This window comes from Myxocyprinus asiaticus, chromosome 29 (assembly GCF_019703515.2).
Source record: "Myxocyprinus asiaticus isolate MX2 ecotype Aquarium Trade chromosome 29, UBuf_Myxa_2, whole genome shotgun sequence".
In the NCBI taxonomy this organism is placed as follows: domain Eukaryota; kingdom Metazoa; phylum Chordata; class Actinopteri; order Cypriniformes; family Catostomidae; genus Myxocyprinus; species Myxocyprinus asiaticus.
Genome location: NC_059372.1, coordinates 1655001 through 1674412, shown reverse-complemented (window position 1 = coordinate 1674412; position 19412 = coordinate 1655001). Strand labels below are relative to the sequence as shown.

At 36.9% G+C, this 19412-nt stretch overlaps 1 protein-coding gene across 1 annotated transcript in view; it reads right to left on the bottom strand.

Moving 5' to 3' along the window:
• Nucleotides 1-2045: 2045 nt before the first annotated feature.
• LOC127420292 (F-box only protein 41-like) overlaps nt 2046-19412 on the bottom strand; it is a 22445-nt gene continuing 5078 nt past the window's right edge. The window contains exons 2-14 of the mRNA XM_051662461.1: nt 15928-16673; nt 14673-14871; nt 14516-14589; nt 12314-12555; nt 12071-12210; nt 11857-11940; nt 9891-10006; nt 9631-9783; nt 9453-9548; nt 7806-7924; nt 7474-7632; nt 5513-5628; nt 2046-4428 (exon numbers count right to left, since the gene is read on the bottom strand). Coding sequence (XP_051518421.1) covers nt 4369-4428; nt 5513-5628; nt 7474-7632; nt 7806-7924; nt 9453-9548; nt 9631-9783; nt 9891-10006; nt 11857-11940; nt 12071-12210; nt 12314-12555; nt 14516-14589; nt 14673-14871; nt 15928-16580 — 2211 coding nt within the window. The 5' untranslated portion in view covers nt 16581-16673 and the 3' untranslated portion in view covers nt 2046-4368. The remainder of the gene's footprint in view (nt 4429-5512; nt 5629-7473; nt 7633-7805; nt 7925-9452; nt 9549-9630; nt 9784-9890; nt 10007-11856; nt 11941-12070; nt 12211-12313; nt 12556-14515; nt 14590-14672; nt 14872-15927; nt 16674-19412) is intronic.

The following is a 19412-nucleotide window of genomic DNA, read 5'->3' as shown; positions in this document are numbered from 1 at the left end:
TAAGATCATAAAGGTTAGAAATAAAGGGGGGTTTGGTGACGCGAAATTCAAAACATGGGGCAAAAAATGCCCTTGTAATGAATTCATCTGTTATTTCATTGTTACATGTGATATAGTTCTTAATATTCTATTATAGACCACATTATTTACACATATTATGGCATAAATATGAATTAATGTTGATTTAATTCTTAGGGTAAGAGGTCATATATTTTCAGTCTTGAGTATTTTTAATAAAGAATTGATTAAATTGAAGTATTTGACATAAACGGACGAGACACAGTTTCTGTTTTAAATGGTTTGAAAAAAAAAATGTCCTTTAAAATTTTAAATAACACCCCAAAAAAATCAAATCCATGGAGCAAATATTGCCCTTTAATGTTAAAGTTCATTTCTGGTTCCGGTACAAATGACAATGCTCAAGTTTTAATTGTATTTTTCATTTTATTATTTTGCACTGCCGTTTGTTATTTCCAGCAAAGTTCATGACGTCAGTATGGTGGCCCAGGGGTGCACAGCACAACAAAATCAGCAAAGCAATGCTGAAAACACAACTGAAATAAACCACAGCATGACGAAATGAAGACGCCACAACAGAACAAAATTACATTTACATTTATGCACTTGGCGGATGCTTTTATCCAAAGCGAATTACAGTGCACTTATTATTTGGACAATCCCCCCAGTGAAACCTGGAGTTAAGTGCCTTGCTTAAGGACGCAGTGGTGGTGTCTGTGGGAGTCCAACCGGCAACCTTCTGCTTACCAGTTCTGTGCAATAGCCCACTACGCCACCGCCTACTACTACATCTGTGGTTCCCAAAGTGCGAGGGCACTGAAGGGGAGGCGCAGGGAGATGGTGCGATTGGAGAAGTTCATTTAAAAACGAGCTATATTATTATTATGATCAGGACCCAAATGCAGAGTGAAAAATAAAGGTTTATTTAATACAAAAATAAAACACAAAAATCCAACATAAAACTCCCACAAGGGGGAAAAAACAAACACAAACTACCTCGTAGGAGAAAACGTAAAGTAATTATAATCCAGGGCTGGGGCTTAAAGCAGCGGCGAACAGGACTGACCGGACCGGGTAGGGATTAACAGGACAGAAAACCACACAGGACCTACTGGAAAACATGACTGGAAACAAGACGAACTGGCACTGGACAGCACACAGGAGGAGGCTAAAATAGGGAGAGAAATCAAATGGGTCAACAGGGGGCAGGTGAGGCTAATTAACTAATAATAAGCAAACAAGGAGGTGGGGTATGACGTAAGACAGAGAGACACACGGCGATACAGAAACAAAACAAAGCCACGTGCTCTCACAAGACAACAAAACACCCGAATGGCATGAGCGCACATCGCCAAGACAACAAGGCAATATACGCTCATGCCAACCGACAAACAAGACGAGAGAATGCATAGCAACGGCAAACCGATGCCACACATTCTCACACTAAACAAAACCTGAGCGAACATGCACGCAACAGGCGACCAAAACAAGACAGGACACCTGTGCGAGAGTTCGGTGACACACAAACCCGAAATATCAGACCGAAGTGACCGAACCTTAGCGCATTGTGAAGACAGCTCACGACATAGGCACTCAACGCAACGCGAGATCAACGCAAGGTGCACCCGTGTTCGCGAGAGACAGACATAAACTATTGACACGAGAGCGTGCTGCCAAGATGACGTAAGTGTGATGCACCCACGTCAATAACAGACAGAACATGGAGCACGAGTGTCCGGATCCCGACACAGACCAAAACCGAACCGAAACCAAAAATGACGCAGTAACAGAAACAGATGATGTGATGTCTTAAAGTCCTCATTGTGCATTAAGTAGTGTTCAGTGCTGGACGGATTACTTGTGAATTGTAATCAAGTACTGATTACAAATTACATAACAAAAAATGCAGTCAGTAACTTAATCTCATAGATTACATTTTTGGGGGTAATCTAATCCGATTACTTTTGGATTACTTTTGGATTACTTTTGGATTACTTTTGGATTACTTTCAACCTAGTTCTGTTTTATTTTATGTCACATGCATTTGAGTAGGACAATCATATTAACATAAAAGTGCAATAACAAATTCTTTATTACTGACATAAAGAGCTCCTTATGACATTTTTAAAAAGTGCATTAAACATTACATGAATGAAATAAGCAATCAGTCAAATAGCAGTGACAGTGCATGGCCAAAGTTGATAATTCAAAACACTGAGACGTCAAGTTCATTTTAAGTGCATAAAACAAAAGCAGCATTACGAACATTAATGACCATAAAATCAACAGCAGTGGCATTGCTAGGTCAAACCTTTCACACTGAAACACTTTTAACCCTTACTGCTTACTGATAGTCCATCACCTACTCCAAAGCTGAGGTGCAAGGTCTTTTGAACAGCAAGAATATATTCTAAAAGAGCAGAATATTTTAAAACAGCAGAGTTCCACTGAGTGACACAAGCAATAATTGTGTCAAGTTTCATGCAGTGGACTCCAGTGCATCAGCAGAAACAGCAGAGCGATGGGCTTTATTCCATATTGCTTCACACACAGCTGAACTACTGTGTACCCTGTGGGCAGGACCCTTAGAGATGGCATCCACTAGATCCTTTGAAGCAATTAAGTTCAGTGTGTGAGCTGCACACCATTGGTGAGGTAGTAAGAAATTATATATATATTTTTAAACCATATCTAGTTCATTTTAAGTGCATAAAATAATAGAATCATTACATGAACAAACAGTAATAAACCTGAAATCAACAGCAATTAATTTGCAGGGTCAAACTAACAGCTCAAATCTCTGACACACTTACTTTTAACCCTTACTACTTATTTTTTTTTTCTTTTCCTCCCCAGTTTGGAATGCCCAATTCCCAATGCGCTCTAAGTCCTCGTGGTGGCGTAGTGACTCGCTTCAGTCCTGGTGGCGGAGGACGAATCTCAGTTGCCTCCACGTCTGAGACCGTCAATCCGCGCATCTTATCACGTGGCTTGCTGAGCGCGTTACCATGGAGACGTAGCACGTGTGGAGGCTTCACGCTATTCTCCGCGGCATCCACGCACAACTCACCACGCACCCCACCGAGAGCGAGAACCACATTATAGCGACCACGAGGAGGTTACCCCATGTGACTCTGTCCTCCCTAGCAACCGGACCAATTTGGTTGCTTAGGAGACCTGGCTGGAGTCACTCAACACACCCTGGATTCAAACGTCGCGACTCCAGGTGTGGTAGTCAGAATATGATGATACTGATATGAAAATGATCAATAAATTATTAACAATTTAGCACCGTTGCCTTGTTAATATGTAATCAGGTCATCTATAAAAAAGTAACTGTAGTCCAATTACGAGTATTTTAAAATGTAATTTAATCCAAATAAAAGTACTTGATTTTTGTAATCTGATTATGTAATCCAGATTACATGTAATCTGTTACTACCACACACTGGTTGTGTTTTCAGCTTTTATTTGCTTTGCTAATTTTGCTGTGTTGTGCACTCCTGGGCCACCGTACATCACACTTTGAAAATGCACCATTCATAAATGTATTTGATTAATGAGGTAATATTGACCTGGATATCCCAAATATTTGGGTTCAAACTTTCTTTGTATAACTCATTTTCACTTTACTAATACTGTACAGGCGAGTTCATAAACTGTGAATAGATACTGTGATGTATTTTTAACATAAGACATATCTGCTCTCTTAAAGACACTGTCACACATTATAAATCTGGCACCGTAAAATGTTTCATTTGTGCTTCTTCATAACAAACGCAACACTCAACACTTTTCCTTGAGTGGCAGATCCATGATATGGAACTGGATTCATTTTTAAGTGTTTATGTGACAGTTCAGAATTAAAACACAACAAAGTGCAAGATCTCTTCTGAGCAACTGTGCTTTAAAGTATCTACAGTAGGACGATTAAATGTCTTTGTGACCTGGAAAAGTTACAATCAGTTTAGATTGTCTTAAATGTTTTTGGAAGCTCCATCCCATATCAGGACGTTTTTTTTATCTCCTTATTTTCTTTCTTCTGGCAGCAAGTTTTGCATTGGCAAGAACCACTTACATATTCTTCAGAAAACATAACATGTATGTAACCTCAACAACATGCACACCGATCACGCACAGGAACACGGATGTTTAAATTCAGACAACATTACTACTTCAACTAACCTGATATTTGATCTATACGTCTAAAACTACTCCAACAATAAAAAGAAAAGGACCTGAGCAAGTTTAGTTATGCTAAATATGTGCATCTGTACGTCAGTAAGAATGATGTGTGAGAGGATATTTGTGTATGCATCAGATTGTCATAATCAGACACTGATCAGATGTTCAGGGTTTGTCCACCTTGATGTGCAGAACATCAAACAGGCCTGGTCTCTTTCTCAATGCCTGAGAAAATTAAAGATATAGAACAGTCAATGTAATGTTAACTCAAAAGAGTTAAAAATGTTGTTTTTGATAACTTTTTAACTAGTGAAAGAAATACATCAATTATAATGAAAGGCAAAATATTAAATGCCACTGATCAGTTTTTACTGAGTAATCCATTATTTTGTAGAGGGGGGTCAAAATTACAATTTTCGCCAATGACTTTGGAGCAAAACTACAGGTCAAAAAAACACCCTTAGAAAGGTGTCAGCATCATTATTTTATTTTTACTCAGAGATTGGTAGATCTGTTACTAAAATAAGTTGACTTCAGCACCTCTCGTTGCATTATATGTCAATGGCGTGAGTCCAATAATGGGAAAAAGCACTTTTTTGTGTCATTTTTTCCAAAGTTTGTGTGTCTATAACTCCAGAAGTTTTAAAGATATCTTAATATCCTTTTACATTCTGGTTCAAAACTAATTTTACGTTTTGTAACTTGATTTTCAAGGCCCTATATGGTTAAATCCCAGAGATATTGGGCTCTCAATATGGCTCCATGTGTACATTTTACCCATTCTCAATGGTTGAAAATCAAATGTGGGTCACATGGTATGAAGCTAGTTTTTCTTGTCCAACAAAACAAAGGTCTGAAGTACAAACAGTGTTGCAACTAGAAATGTACCGTTATTTATTCACATATAAACAACAATGTCAAAATCTCTATTTTCGAGACTTATGGTTTTAAGCATAAGTGTCACTTTTTAGTAAGTTTAATACATATCTAGTGTTTGGATTTTAGAAACTGAAATCAAAAGAAAGAATGATTAGGGGCCCAAACACCAAAGATGTTGAAACTGGACTGTATATGTACTGATTTTTCTACCCTGAAAGTGTCTGGGCATTGGAGACCATAGATCCCCAAACTTGGTGGGACGGACCCAAATTGCTACTCTAGATATTAATCCATGGCATTTAATATTTTGGCTTTCATCATCATTTATGCGTATTCTTTCTTTAAAAAAAAAAACAATAATAAAATGTTCTGAAATTTGGTTGATTTGACATGAACCCTCTATTATATGAATTTCCGGCAGTAATGTTACCTGTAGATTGTTGACTATTTCTTCAAATAATCTCTGGGCTTCTTCATTGTCAGCGTCCTCGAAGTAATCAGTGATACTCACCTGCACAACTATACACTTCAGATTCATACACACACCTATAGAGAGACACAAATAAGTCAATTGTTGACATACAGTAAGAGTATAGAGCTATAAGATGAATATAAATAGCATAGCTCAGTGTTATATCTGTAAGAACGACTCGGACATAAGTTTTCATGTTCTGTTACTTTACTGTCATACTGAGAGAAACACTGTAGTGTCAACGTCACTCCCTGATAGCTCAAAACATTAAAGGGACAGTCATTCATTCTGTTAATGTAATGAACACATTGTCTTAGCCAGAACACTAGAATATAACTGTGTTTATGTATGTAACTCTCAGATCATTTGATCTTGGGAGAATCTGATGAGAAATCATATTTTGATTTTGACTGCAAATCCCAGCACAGTCGAGATGTCTTTTGAAAATGTCTCCATTTGTTCTCCATTTAATCTCATTAGTGCAGTCTGATCTCATGAAATTGACATAACTGTGGCCACAAAATTATATTACGTGGTACATTACGCATATCGCATCAGTTCAAAGGTGAAATGTCCACTGAGTGGCGCTAAAAGTGAGTTAAAGGTTCTCCCAAACAGATTAATTTTTAAATCAACAAAACCGACCTCCCTACCCTAAGCCTTAAACCTAAACCAAACCGATATTTTTATAAAAAGCAAATGTGAGATGAAAATCACAATTCACGTCATTTTGTGGTGCATCTTTATGACAATTTCAGGATCACTTTTTCATGCACTTCAGAACTCGTACCCCGGTCCTTTACATCACAAGTGCAACGCACTTTGAGCTACCGCGCAATTTAGTTAAACTCCAACTTTGTAAACATGTAATTCTGGTTCTGTTCACTCAACCTCACTTTGAAAGGTCTCATTTTTTTCTACTAGATGGCAGAAAGCACTAGAAAAAGTATTTTTATCTCTATCACATTCCATCATAATATACAGATCTAAAATGTAGGTGGCGCTCTAACACATTTTATCCCTCACAGATGTGCTCGTCCATAGACATTCAGTCTAATTTTCAGTTCAAGCACCACCCTCATTATTTCATTGAATATCTCGGCCTCTGAGTGGACTAGAAGTTTAATCTAGGGGTCATTAGAAAGCTGAGATTCCCCCCCCCCCTGATATAATTTTATCATCACTAGTCAAAAACATTTTTCTGATGATTTGTTTTGCATGCTTTTCCTTCTGGACTGCTTATTTAGTTGTGAACATCTAAGATATAACATTGGATTATTCACACAAGCAAGCTCACAGACATGTAAACAATGGCTAATTTTTAGAGAACTTCTGAAGGTAAAAGCAGATATAAAGTTTTTAGCTATTTGTGGCTTACAGCAGCAGTTATCAGAGCATAAAAGAGACGTATGTATTTGATGACTTACAGAAATCATATTTAACTTTGTGATTCTTTTGAAAATCTTTTGAACTGTGGTATTAGGTCAACAAAATAAACTGCACAGTCACATTCCTGAGAGTGAGAGCTTTCATTAGATATATGACTTGTCAGGTTAGGTGCTATGTGAAGGACTTTTATATTCATATTAATATTTCTACCTCATTTCCTCTAGAGGGTGCTAATTTTCAACGCAAATGTTTTGAGGCTTTTTGTTATTTTTAGTAACATAAATGCCGAAGTGATGGTTATATCTGAAAAGTTCAGATTTTAAGCTTTTAAATGATGCCTCATATGCCTGACTTGTATACGGAGACTTTAATGTTTTAAGCGTGTACTGTTTTCGCGATATAGCGCCCCCCCTTTGGACCCTCCGGCGTAGAGTTTAAGGAGTTAATCACACTCCAACAAGCTTGTAAATGTAGTTGGTTATGTAATGCAAATGTATTGCCTCACAATTAAAACACATGTGTTGACTCACTTTTAAAGTGCAGTATGGCTTTAGCAGTGACAGGTGTAGAGATGAATGTGAGTGTGTGTAGCTGCTGGAGTCCGTATCTGCAGAGTTCTGCCGCTCCTTCCTGATTCAACTCGTTCATATGATCCAACTCCAACACACACACATTCACACAGTTCCTCACTGTGCAACAAAACACACACATACAACACTGATACAAATGTTTAAAATGGGGCTGTGAAAGCTTGATATGAATATATTAGTCTATTCTATTGGATGTTTTTTTTTTGTTGTTGTTGGTTTAGCAAGTGGTTTGTCAGGAAAATTAATGTTAGCAAAATGTGTCTGTCACTCACCCAAAGAGGCCAATCCCTGAATTCTGCACCTAGCCCCGCCCACACCCACCCGACACAAGTTCGGCCAGCATCGACCAATCGTCTGCAAGCATCGGTTACTAAAGTGATTGGGCCGCAAACTGACAAAAAAAATAATATATGATGTAAAATTAATAATCTACAATATAATTAACAATAATAATTTACTAAATCATTATATATATTTTTAAAAGAAATTAAAAAATTTTTTTTTTTTACCTGAAATAAAAAAATATTTTGCATTTATTCTTAAACTTCAGATGGTAAATTATCCACTGATATAAAAGTTGTGACTGATCTTTTCTAGACTGTTTTAAGTTCTAGAATTATTTCATTCATTCAAGACTTTAATGCAATTTAATGGTATGACAATTTCCATCAAACTGGATTGAATAATGTTTAACAATATCTACACTATCATAAACGAAAATAAATAGGATTTCAGTTTAATTAACCCTTTAAGTTCTGAAGGTATTTTTAAAGATTTCCTGTTTCAGTGGCATACCCAAAATTAAAGGCTTATAACTCAACGTGAAAAAGGAAGGTCAAGTGTTTGGTGTCATTGTAAAGAAAACTTTTAAAAACATTTGATGATATAGATTATGATACATTCTGAGACTCTCAGCCTAAGAAACTGCTGAAAAATCTAAAAGATTTTTTCTGATTTGACATTATATATCTTTGGGTGTAAATAAGTTGGCTCCAAAAAACTGCTTTTGTTTTGTTCCCAATCATGTCAACTGTATCTGAGAAAACTTTTTTGTTGATGTGACAAAGCAATCAAAAGTTATAGCGTTACAAATATAATTTATCATAGTGTCCAAAAACATCTCCAAACAAATAAAACATAATAATTGTACATAAGAACTAATTACACATGCAAACACAACAATGACTAAAGGTTTGCATAGCATGCAGACATGATTTTAGTAATGAGATTTCACAGAATGAGTTTCATTCTGTGTCATTTGAGTCATCATTGAGTCTGTGTCATGTATTTGGCGCCATCTCCTGGTGGTCATATGTAACATTGTGCTTCATGTGGATTATCTAATGATCTATGCATCTGATTATCTTGTGTGTGGACTCGTTTGAAAGATAATCACTTCCTCTAAGTAATGATATGTGATATTTTATGTTCTGTTAATTTTTCCTTAAGTTATAAGCGGAAATGCGGCATATAAGCAACACTAACATAATTGCCAAACACATATACTTAGCTATTACTCACTATATTTTTGTCGTGAGTAAAACAAATAGGCTGGTTGTATTCTACTCTTTGAGAGCTTTCCAGCAACATATGACACATGACTATTTGATGAGTTTGATGTTTTTACTGATTGCAATAATAATAACATTATTTTATCTATGCAATAAATTGTAATATATATACAGTATTTACTCTATTAATGCTGGACCCTGCATACGAATAATATGAATTACAGTGATTCATAAATAATACATTATAATGTCTATCATCAAATTATGCTGTAAAAAAATCCTTGTTTTTATGTTGCAATAAAAATAAATAAATAAATAAATAAGTGCCATCTAGAAAATGTTGTAGAAAACAATCAATAATAATAAATAATATTTATTCTGAGAACAGTCAATGTGGTGAATTCTCACCAGGGCTGCAGTGGAGCGATGCGCAGTGTTGTGATGTCTCTACATCCCGCCCCCAGTGCCCAGATCACTTCCTGTCCCACTGGATCTGACGCACTTCTGCAGACACAAGAACCAGACAGTAAACAAGTGTGTGTGTTTATGTGTGTGTGTGTGTGTGTGTGTGTGTGTTTAATCTCACCTGTACGTCAGCGACTGCAGCGCTCTACAGTGACAGCTTACAAGCCACAGCGACCTGTCCGTCAAAATGTTCGGGCAATGAGAGATGCTCAGAGCAATGAGACTCCGCCCTGCTGACTTAAGCACCGCCTCCAGCCCCTCCTCCAGACAGCCTCTGATTACACAAACATTCAGCACAAACATCTCAAAGATATATTTAACCCTTAAGAGGATTATTAGATGGAATATGCTTTGTAAGAGTCTGATGTTTGTGTATTTTACCTTGTGTTCCTTAAGTATTCATCTTTACTTTCATTCTTGCTGCGAGATCGAGTTTTGAGGTTGTGTAGAACAAGAGACTGTGTTTGACAACACCACTGAGACAGAGTCTGTAAGAACTTCACACACATGAAATCATTTAGAACTGGCCTTTCATATATATATATCTATCTGAAGTGTATCAAAAACACTTTCTCCATATAAATGACCAAAATGCATCCAGATGTTTTACTTTTACTATTCCCATTGTTTTCAGTGATGATTCTTATTACTGTAACACAGTCATGTTTGTACCATATTACAGTAAAAAAGGTGCTTTTGTTCAATGATGTTCTAACTTATAATTTTTTCATGTGGCAGTATTAAGAATTGGAGGCTTATAAAGATATAAATCTTTAAAAACTTATAAAGATATAAATAAGTGTAAACAGATTTACACATTTTAATGACAACAAATTTCCATCATATTCAACTGAGTAATATTTAACTAAATTAAATCAATAAACTTAAGTTTTATTCATTTAATTTTGTTAAAGATTACACAATTCAATGTGATGGAAATTTGTTATGAAATTAAAATGCGTAAATCTTAAAAATATACTTAAATATTGATGTTGTGGTGTAAAGTACAGCAATTTATTAATGAAAACATTCATTGTTTAAAAAAAGGATAAAAAATAAAAAAGCTATCAAACCTTGAAATATTTGTGAGTTTTATAAAGTTTCTATTTGAATTAAATATGTACTTTGCATTTTTTCTTCTGTATTATTATTAATCCCCCCTCGCTTTTTCCTTATTATTTACATCATTTTCATTTTAAAGTAGTTTAATATGGAGGGACAAATTACTCAAAATAAATCATAAAATAAATATTCAAATATTTAAATACATAATTAAATTATATATAATATTTATATTTATAGTTATATAAAAAAACTATACAATTATTAAATTAATAATTAAATCACTAAATTATGGAGGGCAAATATAAATAATAAAATAAATATTCAAACATTTAAAATAAATATTTAAATACATAATGAAATTATATATAATATTTATATTTATAGTTATATAAAAAAACTATAAAATTATTAAATTAATAATTAAATCACTAAATTATGGAGGGCAAAAATAAATTATAAAATAAATATTTAATTACAAAATGAAATTGTTAAAAACTATAAAATCAGTAAATTAACCATTAAATCACTATCAACTATGGAGGGTCAAATTATCGAAATTAAATCATAAAATAAATATTACACATCTAAATAAATATTTAAATATAAAATGAAATAGTTAAAAATGATTAAATTAATCATTAAATCACTGAATTATGGGGGGCCAAATTAAATCATAAAATAAATATTTAAATATAAAATGAAATAGTTAAAAATGATTAAATTAATCATTAAATCACTAAACTTTGGAAGGCCAAATTAATCAAAATTAAATAATTTGATAAATATTTAAAATATTTGAATACCTTATTAAATGCATAATGAAATTGTAAAGTAAATCAATAAAAAAATGACTCATTAAATTACTAAATAAATCAATAAATGTCCCTTGTATTTTATTGTAGAATAGATAAACTGTTTACTCAGATTAGTTATAGGCTACTTCAGAAAAGAGCAGACTTTTATTATTAATCACAATGTTTGTTAAATCATTAACATCCTGTTTTAGACTGGTGTATACAGTGAGCTGAACTTTTATTTATTAATCAGTGTATTATTGTGTAGTTTCCATATTTTCTTGTTGTTAGCTGTTTTTGTTGTTTACATCTGTGGATGTTCTTGATTGAAAAAACATTCATAAATCAAGTAAATATAATGTTTTATTATTATTATTATTATTATTATTATTCTTAAAGGGAAAGGTTTATTTAGGGTCAGGGTTCGTGTTGGTCCTCACCTATCATTACAGTAGGTATGTCCTTAAATAAATGTGTGTTGTTCTTGCCTTTGATGAAACGTGTGCGTTCTCAAGTGTTACTCTGGTCCAAACAGCGGGATGACGTGCAACACTACACCAGTCTTTACAGACCTGAAACACACACTTACAGTAAATTCACTTCTAATGACAAACCAGCAATAAACAATAAAGTACACACCATACAAAGGTTTCATAATCGTAATGGTCTAATATTAAAAAAGAATAGGAAGTGTCCACACACCTCTGCAGCCGTGAGTAAAGCGTGTGTATCCAGGTAAATAAAGACACAGAACAGCGCTGCTTTCATTCTCAAACGCTCTGAACACATGCTCAATTCACTCGGTCTGTTCATGCACCAGTGAAGTCCTGATAGATCCTCATCTGAAGACAAGAACGTGACGAATATCACAATCAATCAAACATCAAGAAGTGTAATGGACCGCTTGAAGTTATTATAAACAGTATGTCCTCATGTGTGATGTACCTGCGTGGCTGTACGTCCTGTAGCCCGTCTGCTGGTGTGTGTCGTCCTGTGATTCTGCGCTGTGAAGGGAGCAGTTCTCTGATTCTGCATCTCTGTAGGTGTGTTGGATCAACCAGGGCGGGTCAGAACGGCTGTCTTGACCCGCGACCCCTCCATAAATCATATGATACTGCCCTCCCACCCAGTGACCCTCCCAACCTCCTGACCCCACCGACAGCGTACGCGGACGTCCAACTTCATACCTGCACAGAGACATCAGTCATAGTTTAAATCATTTGAGCTTTAGATCATTTCTCAGGTGTTTACAGTCACTGAACATATTAGACAAAAAAAAAAAGAAGAAAAGATTTCTTTAAAGGTAAAGCATGCAATAAGTAAATTAAAATCAGTAATTGTTTATAAATGATTGATAAATTAAACAAAAATAGAGCATTTGATCTGATAAATTGCAGTTTAGGCATTTAAAAAAATTATGGCTTTTAAATATAATGGTAAGTGGCTAATATTGCACATTTTATCCTAATAATAATAATAATAATAAATAATAATAATAATAATAATAATAATAATACATTTAATTGAGGTATCTGTATGATATGGATAATACTTGGTATCAAATCAAACAGAAAATATATTGTGTCGCCCATCCCAAATTTCTGCACCACTAGCATTGGCTCAACCCATGGTGTGAATTTGGGACGGGACTACCTGTTTTCTTGAACAATGGAAGACGGCGGAGTGTTTGAAACTTGTTTTAAAACAAACAGTAGCACCGAAATAACACAATTTACTTATGTTGCCACCTATCACATAAAATACAGGATGCGAGCTTGTCCGATGGCGTCACGGCAAAATCATTCAAGATCGTTTATTTAACCTTGATATTCATAGGAAATTTTGCCTATGGTCTGAAAAGTCCACACGTTGTGCTAATACGTAATAAAAACGTCAGCCAGCCAATAGTTTGCCCTCGACAGCAATGCAGAGCAAATTGAGGCTTTTGCATAAAGCAAAATTCTGGAGTGTTTACAGTTAAACTGTGTTATGCTGTCGATTACCACAGAAAATAATTGAGGGCACGTTTGTAAAAATGAAAAAGGTGAGTGCGTTGACAGAAATGCACTTACTATGCAAGAACGTTTGCCCCATAAACTTCCACTGTAAGGATGTAAATGTCACCTAGATAATCTACGATCAAAAGGAACTAGAAATGGAAAGTCAAACACAAATATTCTGACCATTTTCAGGACGTAGAGATGAGAACTAGAACTCTCGACGTCCTCTTGAAATGTATTATGAGATGTTTGGATTTCAGTTCGGCAACATATTGAAACAAGAGCCGAGCTGGAAGTGTTGTTGACCTGTTTCCACAACTGTCCACAAGGTGGAGGTAAAGGCTGTGTATTTTGTATTTTTTGTTGAATATGATGTCATACTTGGGGGCCTGGGTAGCTCAGCGAGTAAAGACGCTGACTATCACACCTGGAGTCGCAAGTTCGAATACAGGGAGTGCTGAGTGACTCCAGCCAGGTCTCCTAAGCAACCAATTGGCCCGGTTGCTAGGGTGGTTAGAGTCACATTGGAGTAACCTCGTTGTGGTCACTATAATGTGGTTCTCGCTCTCCTTGGGGCGCATGGTGAGTTGTGCGTGGATGCTGCGGAGAATAGCGTGAAGCCTCCACACGCGCTAGATCTCTGGGGTAACGCGCTCAACAAGCCACGTGATAAGATGCGCAGATTGACGGTCTCAGACACGGAGGCGGTCTCATTACGCCACCACGAGGACTTAAGAGTGCATTGGGAATTGGGCGTTCCAAATTGGGAAGAAAAGGGGAGAAAGAAAAAAAAGAAAAAAAGAAAGAAAATGATGTCATACAGTCAACAGAAATGCATATTTCATTAACTCTAGCCCCAAACCCCAACCCTAAACCTAACCGTCAGTGGAGTAAAAATGTTACTATAGAGCAAAAACGCAACCACGGAATCACGCTCACTATTATTTACGAAAACGCAATTACTTCCTGGTTTCCCTGAGACCAGAACCCATGACTCTGAGGCTTCTCACGCAATGCACAATCAGTAGCACCACAGGGAAATGTGAATACCTTTCAATTGATGCAAAAATGTCAATGTCAATTTCAGGGTACATGAACATTCGGAAGCAGGATGTCGATTTCCTGTGTGATCATGCTGGTAGTTTACCTGCAGTCTTGAACGGCTCTGTGATCATACAGCTGAGATGATTTCCTGGACATCCCAGAGACACTGTAACTCCTCTGAGAGAGAAGCAGAGACACAGATTCAGTCTCTGTTGATTTGAATCTCCATGAATCTGATTGAGATCGGTTGAACATCTCACCTGGTAGCCTGTGGCTTTGGCTCCCAGCAGGTGTCTGTGAGGGGAAGTGACATCATCGTGTAGGTGGATGTTCTGCAGCTGTGTCTCCGCCCTCTCCGCTTGGTCCAGTAGATCCTCGATGAAATTCTGGAGGCGAATCTTTGCGCTCACTTCTCTGACCGCTGTGTCACGCACAAACCTGTCCAGCTCACACACTTCCCTTCAAAACACACACAGAGACTTTCTGTGACAGATGAGTACAATACTCAATGTGTTCAAAATGAGACAATATTGTGATTAAGCTCTTAATATAAGTTTAAGAGTAATCAACTTTTAATAGAAGTAAAAGTATAGGTTCCATTTTTTGTGCGAAACGTACACGTTTTGGAATTTAACTGAATTATAATGACGATTTTGAAAAAGTGGGTTGATAAAAGTCCAAGTTGGAGAACACTTTGCTCAAATTCAGAGGAAAAAATAATTTTGAGCACATACGGTTCCAGCGTTAAACCTAAATGTGCAAATTATAGCACCACGAATGGATGTAGACTGAAGGGCCACAGGTGTTGCTTATTCTTAATAATGTATTTTTTTTGGACAAGATTTTGACATTATTGTTTTTATGTAATTAAATAAATGTACATTTCTAGTTTCAACATTATTTGTACTTCAGACCTTTATTTTGTTGGATAAGAAAAACTGGCTTCATACCATATGACCCACATTTGGTTTTCTACCATTGAAAATGTGTGTAAAATTGAACAATTTATGCATGGAGCCATATTGAGAGCCCCATATCTCTGGGATTTAACCATATAGGGCCTTAAAAATCGAGACACCAAAAGGTCAGTTTATTCTGAAACAGAATCTAAAAGGATATTAAGATATATTTAATACTTCTGGAGTTATAGACACTCAAACTTGGGAAAAACAACACAAAAAAAGTGTTTTTAAAAAAAGATTTTCATCCATATTTGGACTCATGCCATTGGCATATAATGGAACAATAGGTGCTGAAGTCAACTGATATTAGTAATAGACGTACTTATCTCTGTGTAAAAATAAAATCATGATGCTGACACCTTTCTAAGGGTGTTTTTTTTACCTGTAGTTTTGCTCCAAAATCATAGGCGAAAATTGTCATTTTTGGATTACTCAATATTGATCAAAGGCATTTAATATTTTGATGTTTGTCATCATTTATGTTTATCTTTCATAAGTAAAAAAAAATGTAGCCAGAGACCTCTGGTTGAGTTGACATGGAATGACCACTCACAGTTGTTTGCGTTGGAGTTGTTCCTCTCTGTCTCTCAGCTCGTGTCTGAGGCTCGCCAACATCTCCACAGAGATGTCCACCTGACGCTCCATTTCAGCTGCTCTCTGCTCCGCTTCATTCCTCTCTCGATCCATTCTATCGCTCTCTCTTCTCGCTCTCCTCACCTCCACACTCCTCATCTTCACCTCCTCCTGCAGCGCCTCCAGTTTAAGAGACACTCGCTCCTGCACCTCCAGCGCCAACTGCTGAAGCCGTGCCTCCAACGCAAGCCTGCCCAGCCACGGCACACCCAGCTGGGCTACAGCGTGTCCCACGCCTGCCTCCGTATCTCCAGCCCTGGAGGTCATGGCGACTGCCAGCACCGGAGAGAGATCAGACGGGAGGACAGACGGCGAGTCTCTCTGGATCAGGATCTTTCGGAGTGGACGTGCCGCTGAGGAGGCCAGACTCAAAGCATCAAGGAGCTCCAGGCTGATGCTCCCCGATGCAGTGAGTGCTCCCTGGGCATGCAAGGACAGCAGTCCCCCCTCAGAGCTCCGTCTTGGGGTCAGCCAGAGTTTCTGGCAGGAATGGACGCTTGATAAGTGGTCTCCAAACCCGCATGCCTCACCGCAGGTCGGGCATCGCAACGGCCGTTCGGTGCTGGTCGACATACTGCAGCTACATGCTCACACGCTCAAGCAACTCGATGGCATCATGGTCTGTTCATTCAGAGAGTTTCAGTCTAAAAGCAGTTCATGCTGCACCTGCAAAAGTAGAAGCACAGAAATGGCACATTTTTATCCCCATTTTATTTGTTAGGCAGATAATCTGTCACAGCCACTGTTAAGTAAATTACTAAAAATAGTAATCCACTACAAATTACATATTACTTCTGTAAAATTGTAATGAAATTACATCACCGATTTCTTCATGGGGAAAGTAATCACATTACAAATGACTTTGCTTTTACTTAAAAGTTATTAACTTTGAAAGTCAGCAACTGCAATCTGATTAACATAATTTAAATTGTAATGCATTACACCACTTTTTTACTACAAAAATAATTAGATTACAGTAACTAATTACTTTGTAATCAGATTACACCCAACACTGGTCACATTTTAATCAAAAATAGAGTCAGATATATCAGATGAATCCTATTGAAATGGAAAACAAGAGAACAAAGCCCTTTTCAATTGTTCCGGAGTGAAAATGTTCTGTGACATGCTGAAGACCTTTTTGACAACTATAAATATCACATATAAATGCACTGAGATTGAAATAGTTTGAAATATTGTAAATAATTTGAGCATATATTAAATAATAAGGATACATTTATTTAGAAAGACTTTCTTTTGGGGGCCTGGGTAGCTCAGCGTGAATTGACGCTGACTACCACCACTGGAGTCGCGAGTTTGAATCCAGGGTGTGCTGAGTGACTCCAGCCAGGTCTCCTAAGCAACCAAATTGGCCCGGTTGCTAGGGAGGGTAGAGTCACATGGGGTAACCTCCTCATGGTCGTGATTAGCGGTTCTCGCTCTCAGTGGGGCGTGTGGTAAGTTGTGCGTGGATCGCGGAGAGTAGCATGAGCCTCCACATGCTGTGAGTCTCCGCGGTGTCATGCACAATGAGTCACGTGATAAGATGCACGGATTGACGGTCTCAGAAGCGGAGGCAACTGAGACTTGTCCACCACCACCCGGATTGAGGTGAGTAACCGCACCACCACGAGGACCTACTAAGTAGTGGGAATTGGGCATTCCAAATTGGGGAGAAAAGGGGATACAATTTTTTTTTAAAAAGGCTTTTTAAAAAATATTCTTACCATTAAGAAAGGAGGCCGTGGAACACTGGAGCTGGAACAAAAAAAAATACCGTTTCTGTTCAGAACGAACCAAAATCCCTGCTCTAAAGTTTTTAATCCCTGCTCTAAAAGTGCTTTTTGTTTGCCAATATTTGCAGCTCTGTCATTATTTATTACAGTTATGAATATTAAGGTGAGGTTTGTATTTCTGCAATTCTACGTAGCCAAATAGAATTGCAAAATTTAGCAAAAAATAAATAAACTGTAACAATATCAAAATTTGTTGATCGAGAAGTTGTACTGTCAGGCTGCTCAAACAAATAGTGCAATAATTTGAAAGCACCAGACTGTGTTTACACTGTATCAACCTACAAATGGCTCACTTTAAAGCCGAAACATACTCTACGCAAGTATGTGAACGCAGACGCTTCTAGCTACACAAGCTGGATTTTGTGTGTTCATTTTGTTGTTGCGTTCCAAAATGTTATAGACTGCAATCTGTAACAGTGCAAGTAAACATTGTATTCTCAGCATTGCCACAAGGGGTGCTATAGTAAGATTAGTCTGAACTGTTTTTTTCTTTCAAGGAAAATTCTGTCATGGTGGAGCAACAGTTTGAAGAGAATATTTCTGAACAATTAAGTTACGGGCTGTGTTCCACTTCACTTTTAACATCCACTCACTAACTCCCCTAAGCACTTCCCCTTGGAGCAATCCTTGCCGCCCTTTTGGAAGTCCGTTCCACTTCGTTCAGTGAGCGAGGGAACTTTCTGTTGACAGACCCTCAACCCCTCAATTTTGACAGAGGGAGTGAGCCTACTCTGATGTACGCTTCAGGCAGCTCCATATCCAACAATGCAGCTCGAGTGTGACGTGACAGCAGATTGCACTTCATCAACCCCAACCCCCACACAACTCTAATGTATGATGGAAGTGAAGTTAGGTCAGTTAAGCAGTTTAGAAAAGTTATATTGAGACTTAACAGCATAATACTTGTAGCTAACTTAACCCTTGTGCGTCAATTTAAAAAAGTTACTCAGAGGTCCTTAGAGGATAAAAATGTCCGCGTCAAAAACTGCCTTAATAATATTATATATTAATGTTATTTTCCACTTTCAGTTAGTTATTTTTTTAACCAACATCAGTCCTGATCATAACTACCAAATATTCATTCATTTTCAGGATTTTAACCCTTTAAATGCCAGTTTGTTTATATAATGCCACTGTTGTTTTTTACACACACACACACACACATTTCTCAATACACACACATACAAAACACACTGTGACATCCATACCAACACACCCACACAATTTTAGCTGCATCATTTATTCAATTGTCCTGCAGTGCTCTATAATACAGCAAACAGAGAATAGGGGAAAAGCTTGTATTTGCTCCATAGGCTAAACATGAGAAAAATGGCGCCATCCGGTGGAAAATATTAATAATGTAAATGTTGAAGCCAGGGCTCCAGAATGAAAGCATAATATCATAGAATTCAAGATTTGAAGCTTTAATGGCACTGGGATCAAATATTGCAGTTTTAATGGGTTTCAATGGGGACATTTTTTGCTGAGTGTAACTATTTGTGTACACAGTGTATTATAGATGTATTATAGGAACTGAGGTTGAAATATCAACATTCCCCCAAAAATACACACCTTTGGCAACATTTATGCCGTTGGCATTTACACAGCC